At 43.2% G+C, this 6,508-nt stretch overlaps 1 protein-coding gene across 1 annotated transcript; it reads left to right on the top strand.

The window, feature by feature from the left end:
- Window positions 1–2,692: 2,692 nt before the first annotated feature.
- Window positions 2,693–5,961, top strand: FAM111A (FAM111 trypsin like peptidase A; the record flags this gene model as incomplete). The annotated part of the gene is made up of 4 exons (XM_084255018.1): window positions 2,693–2,767; window positions 3,799–3,948; window positions 4,030–4,140; window positions 4,261–5,961. 4 exons carry the CDS (start codon window positions 2,693–2,695, stop codon window positions 5,959–5,961), a joined length of 2,037 nt encoding a protein of 678 aa, XP_084111144.1.
- Window positions 5,962–6,508: the final 547 nt, after the last annotated feature.

The raw sequence follows: 6,508 nt of genomic DNA, 5'->3' as shown, positions 1-6,508 counted from the left end.
CCTCCTACCAACTCTCCCCCAGCTTTCCGAAGTCGGGTGAGGAAATTAGACCTTCAGATTCTTTTGGTTGGGTTCCCCAGGTGCTGAGTTTATTTTGTCCCATTGGGTGTAAAGAAACGTTTTCAGGAATCTTTCTGACACACACACACACACACACACACACATTCACACACACACACCATACATACATATCAGAATTGTAAGAATTCTTATCCTGGGGTGGGGGACCTACCTTCTTAGCAGTACTACAAGGTACCTCTATGCTTGCCGCTTGTATTTGTGTAAAAGCAAAGTTCACAGGCAACAGAAGAGTTTAACCGTCAATAAATCTGTTTCTCAAGCCGGGGCTAAGGACTAGGAAGTTCAGAGGTTTCGTTTCTGAAACCAAACTACTACAGCAAACTCATCCACAGCCTCCCTCCCCCGCCCTTCCTGTTTCTCTCTCTCTTTAAAAAAAGATTTATTTATTCATGCATACAAGAACTGGGGTACAGGCTGGAGGTGTGGGGGGGTGAGAGGATTCACCAGAGACAGAGCGGGGAGCAGAACAGGCAGACTGACTGAAACACACTGCTGAGGGGAGCAGCGGGGAGACAGGAGAGGTCTGCAGAGGCTGCAGACAGCCCGGTTTCTGTCCTGCCCAGCTGTGCAAAGAACCAGGAGAGATGGTGAGGAGTGGTGGGTGGAAGAGGGTGAATATGAAAGCAAAAGTGACCTAGGGTCCCCAAAGCAGCAGATACCCCAGACCAGAAGCCCTTTCAGATCAGAGCTAGACCCCACTCTTCCTGTCCTGGGGACACAGTTTGAGCTGTGTGTGTGCTCAACAGCTGTGTCTTCAGAGCCCAGGGGCCTTCGCCCTCCCCCCATCACCAAGAACCTACCTCTCTTGGGCACATGCACATGATGCCTGTGCTGGGTATTGGCAGCTGTGGAACTGGAACTGCAGGATGGGAGGGGCAGAACCTTGTGGGGCTGGAGGCCCTGGCCTGGCAGTGCTGCCCTCCTGGGGGGCTTGATATTGAGAAAACCAGGTTTTATTTCAGTGCTTCCTCCTTGTGCAGTCCACTGGCGAGCACTGGGCGATCTGTTGGCATCTGCGGGCCTGGGCTCTGGTGAAGCCTTGGGATCTGATTGGGGAGAAAAGGAGGCAGAAAACAAGCATGGGAGTGTGCAGAGGAGGGGACAGAGTAAGGGAGGGAAATGGTGAAGGGGAGGGAGAGGAAGAGGGAGGATGGGCAGAAAAGAGGGATTATAAAAGCACAGACCTAGCCTTTCCAGGCTGCTGGGAATTGGCCCAGGAGCAAGCTGCATCAAGCAATCACTGCTCTCTCTTTGCTGTAAAACAAAGGAAAAGGTCATCAGAACCTTTCCCAGCTATGAAACAGGGTTTGTAGCGGGTTAGCTGAGGACATTGCACCTCTTGATATAGCATGGTTCACTGGGATCTTTTTTTCTATTTCAACTTTTTTGGATTTCAAATATTTATAATCAAAATAATACTCTCTGGGTCATTGTGATCAATAGTTCAATCTCTCTGCTTTTCAGCTTTTTTTTATATATGAAAATCTTACCCATTTTTTTTTTTTGATCTGTTCCTACAGTTTGGGAAAAATAATCCTTACCTCACAGGCTTGGAAGCATTACATGAGGGAGTTGATGGAAGGGACATAGGGCATCACACCTTGTCCGTGGCAGAGGCTGGGTGTGAAGCACAAGGCTGCCAGGCACAGCTCCAGTGTCACTTGTCACCATTGAAGATTTCACTTTTTATTTACGTTGTTGTTCTCTCCTAGAGGCTCATCTGAGGAAAGAGGGAGCGATACCTCTGCAGACCAAAAACCAACGCAGTAACTAACGTTCCTGACTCTTTCACCAGGTAAACTCGCATTCTGAGTTCATTGTGCCTCCATGGGGCTTTCCCATCCGCTTCCCTGTAAGCCTCCCTCCCGGTGCTGTCTCCATCTTACATGGGCCTGGTTGTGATGTCTGGGTCAGAGCACAGGCTTGAATTCTCTGACTCATCCCCTGCTGAGGGGTATTTGTAGCTGCATTTGGATCCCACCTTGGCATGAGCGGTGGCCTTGGCAGGGCACCAACACAGATGCCCATTTGCAGAATGCAGAGATGCCTGCTTTATATAGTGCCTTGGGCAATTGGAGATTTTTTTTTAAGATTTATTTTTTATTTATTTATGCATACAGGAACTGGGGTCCATGCCAGAGGTGCAGTGGTGAGAGGATTCACCAGAGACAGAGTAGGTTGCAAAACAGGCAGATCTACTGAAATACACTGTTGAGGGGAGCAGCAGGTGAGACAGGAGAGGTCCGCTGAACCATGTGGGTCACCTCCTGAGCCGGGGATGGAACTCAGGCTGCAGTGGCTGGAGATAGCTTGATAGCACTGAGACTTTAACCCCTGTACCACCAGGGAGGCCCATGATTGGAGATGAGTTTTATAAAGTGGTAAAGTGTCTGACATGCAGTGCTGTATAAAAAGGCGTCTTCGTGTTGAGGTGACTCTATGTTGGCGAATAAACTGTCTACTTCGAAGTCATCTCTGAGGACAGTGAAGTTAGAGCGAAGGGGAGAAAGTGAGATGTGGGGAGTCATCTCCTCTTGCAGTTAACCAAACCTATGAACATACTTCTGAAATCATTGTTTCAGCTGAACTGTCTTTTCATTTTCAAGTTACCATGAGTTTGAGGAAGCGCCGGAGCATCCCATTCGATGCCAAGAGAAATAAGAAAATGGATGTCTATGTCTTCCAGGTACTGTGACACATGATTTTATGTTGAATCTTCACAGCAGCCCTGGCTGTTTGCATCACCAGCGAGGGTCGTCCCTGGCATGTGAACCCATTTCTGCTGGCATCAGCCGGATTGAGTTACGGCGTGGGGACTCTGAATCTTTAGACAGAGGAACCAGATGTCCTTCATTTTTTATTGAATGTCTATTATTTGGTCAATTCTCCTTATTTAATTCCTATCCCATCCTTGATTTTTAAGATAATGCCCTATAAAAATGGAGTTATGGATATCAAGTTTACCCCCCCAAAAAAGATGATACAGTCTAATAGAAGTATTAGACTAATACATATTTGAGTTCTGATATTTACTTAATTCTTGGTTATTTTGTGACCCTAGGAAAGGCACTGATAAGCAACACTGTCTACCCCTCAGTTGCTCTAACAAATTGATAAAGGCAATATTCATTATTATCACTTAATAGGATTTTGAGTTTAATTCTATGAGAAAATTTGGGTTCTTTGCCTGATCATTGTTGGTTCAGTCAGGGTTTTTATTATTAAAAAGAGCTATATTTTTACAACCCAATGATTAGTTAACTTATGATGGTTCTAATGTAAGAAACCATGGTAACTGATCCTTTGTGATTTTGGTGCTTAAGAATACGTTTTTGCTGTGATCTGTCAGCATACTTGGAAAAAGGAAAAATTACATTGCTGAAAATAATAAACAAGACCTGGAATAACACTATGGGACAGCTGGCAGGTTTTTAAGCACCTCTGGTTTTGATGCACTTAGAACAAAAGGTGTTTTTTTCCTTATATTCTCAGAAAAATATACCAGTATAACAGTATTAAGAATTTATTTGATCGATAGGACAAGAAACTCAGCTGTTATTCTGGATCCTAATTTAAATCCCGATTTAATTCTGCTCATTGGCCTTTTGAGATTAGTTCTGAATTTCCTAGAGAAATTTTGTAAATTGCATACTGAAAGGAAAAATAAAAGACGAGGGTTGCATTCAGAGTTTTTAATGATTTAACATTTCTTTGTAGGTTGGCAAAACCCAGCAGAATGATCCCAGTCTTCCACAAACATCCTCTGAAAAATGTCCAGAAGACAAAACTAACCTTCAGGCTGAAGGTCCCACCACTAGGACAGTGAAGGTGACTTTGGCGAGCTTTGGAGACCACAGGGCATATGAGGTCAGAGGCAGTTGGAGAGATAGTTTGTACAAAGACGAGGGTTGCATTCAGAGTTTTTAATGATTTAACACTTCTTTGTAGGTTGGCAAAACCCAGCAGAATGATCCCAGTCTTCCACAAACATCCTCTGAAAAATGTCCAGAAGACAAAACTAACCTCCAGGCTGAAGGTCCCACCACTAGGACAGTGAAGGTAACTTTGGCGAGCTTTGGAGACCACAGGGCATATGAGGTCAGAGGCAGTTGGAGAGATAGTTTGTACAAAGACGAGGGTTGCATTCAGAGTTTTTAATGATTTAACATTTCTTTGTAGGTTGGCAAAACCCAGCAGAATGATCCCAGTCTTCCACAAACATCCTCTGAAAAATGTCCAGAAGACAAAACTAACCTCCAGGCTGAAGGTCCCACCACTAGGACAGTGAAGGTGACTTTGGCGAACTGTGGAGACCGCAGGGCACATGAGGTCAGAGGCAATTGGAGAGATAGTTTGTACAAGGTGCTCACCAATCAGAGTGGGGATTTAAAAGAAAAGATTGATTCCCAGAAAGGCAAAGAGATTCTGATACAAGGCATAAAAGGCATTGATGCTGCCATCAACCCAGGGATGCCCCTGAGTTGTTTCCCTGAAAACTGCCATGTGGAAATTACATTTGTCAAAAGTAAAAGTAAGCAGAAGAAAGAGAATCAGTTATTTGGCCGATTTGACCACGGGTCAGGCGAGTGTGTCAAGTTTTATATTCATGCCATCGGGAAGGAGAGAAAAAAGATCGTGAAATTCCCCGGACTTCACAGAAAGGGTGGCAAACTCTGCATCTACGCTTTCAAAGGAGAAACCATCAGGCAGGCCTTGTGCAAGGATGGCAGATTGCTTCCTTTTCTGAAGGATCTTGGCTGGAAACTCATTGAAAATGCCGACACCATTTTAGAAAGCACACAGCTGGTGGATGACATAGAGGAAAGGGTCTTTGAGGTGGAGTTTGAGAAAAGGCTCACGAGGGCTAGCACGACTGAGAACGCTGAGCCACAGAACAGGAACACCACTCTATTGAATGAAGCACTTGTGGAGCAGTACCCCATTTTGAGAATGGAAAGTCAGAAAATGATAGCTTATTTAAGGAAAGATGAGGAAAACTCAAAGGCTTTTTACAAAGTTTGTAAAACAAATTTTGGGAAAGAGAGAAAGAGCTTTACTACGGGCGCAGTCATAAAGCTTGTTCATCCTCTCCTTGACTCAGTTGGGTTCATGGAATGGGACAACAACGGGAGAAGAGGTCAAGCCTCCTGTTTTGTTTTCAAATGGCCGTACATTTTCACTTCCCAGCATGTATTGTGTATGCTTGTGGGAGAAGGAATAGAGGTCCGTGACTGGAACAGCATAATTAGTCGAAGTGCAAAGGTGACTTTCAATTATTACGAGACCACAATTCAAAAAAATGACTGGTTTTCCATTGATCCATCATTTTTGAAATCTAATGCAACTCTTGATTATGCAGTTCTGAAACTGAGGGAGAATGCACAAGTCATTTCTCCAGGATTATGTGATAAATTTAATTCTACACCACCTAATGGGTTGGTATATATCATCGGCCACCCAGATGGAAATGCAAAAGAAATTGATCATTGTTTTGTGATCCCCCTGAGTCAGCGAGAAGAAAAATGTGCACAACGTGTCAAAACCGGCGGCCAATATGTCCACATGTACACTAGAAAGAGTTTCCAGGGAATAGTTAACAACCCCGACGTGGTTACCTATGACACCTCCTTTTACTTTGGTTCTTCTGGCTCCCCAGTATTTGATTCAAGTGGTGCGCTGGTAGCCATTCATAATGCTGGCTTTGCTTTTATAGGTGAAAGAGGGATGAATAGTATCATTGAGTTTGGCTCATCTATGATATCCATCCTCTGTGATATTTATCGTTGTGAAGATGGACCACAATGGTTTGATGAAATAAAGGTAGATCTTTCTGAATACTTACCAAAGGATGTAGAAATGGTGAGCGAAGAAGAGGATTGAGGATGGCATTTTTGGAATAATATCAAATTACACCTTGAATAATTCAGAGTGAATTCATTCCAGTCAGCCTTAATCAGTGACGTTTTACTATAACTCCCATATTCCAAATTACAAATTGGGCACATCATTTAAAGACTACTGTGCCACTTATGGGAGGGAACAGGAAGCAATTTGGGAGATACAGTTTGGATACTAAAATGGAATGTCTGAAGCTTTCAGGCATTTATGGTACAGAGTATTTAATATTAATATTGTCTCAGAAGGTCTCAGAAATGCATATTTATAAGTTACTATCAACATCATTATATTGACATAGTAATAAATTTTTGACAGTGTGTTTTTATAAATTATAAATCCTCTTATCCAAAATACATATATTTTACAACTGTAATTGATTACTACTGTCAAGTTACCTATATATTTACTTTCTCTTGCAAATGAAATAGGTTCCATACAAACCTTGTATCATTTGGCCTGTTTTCTACTGTAATACTCTACTAGTTTAACTTGGCAGATACACGAAGACTTGATAGAAAATCAAACTGGA

The sequence above is a fragment of the Talpa europaea genome (assembly GCF_964194135.1).
Source record: "Talpa europaea genome assembly, chromosome: 1".
Classification (NCBI taxonomy): domain Eukaryota; kingdom Metazoa; phylum Chordata; class Mammalia; order Eulipotyphla; family Talpidae; genus Talpa; species Talpa europaea.
This window is presented reverse-complemented; position numbering and strand designations above follow the sequence as displayed.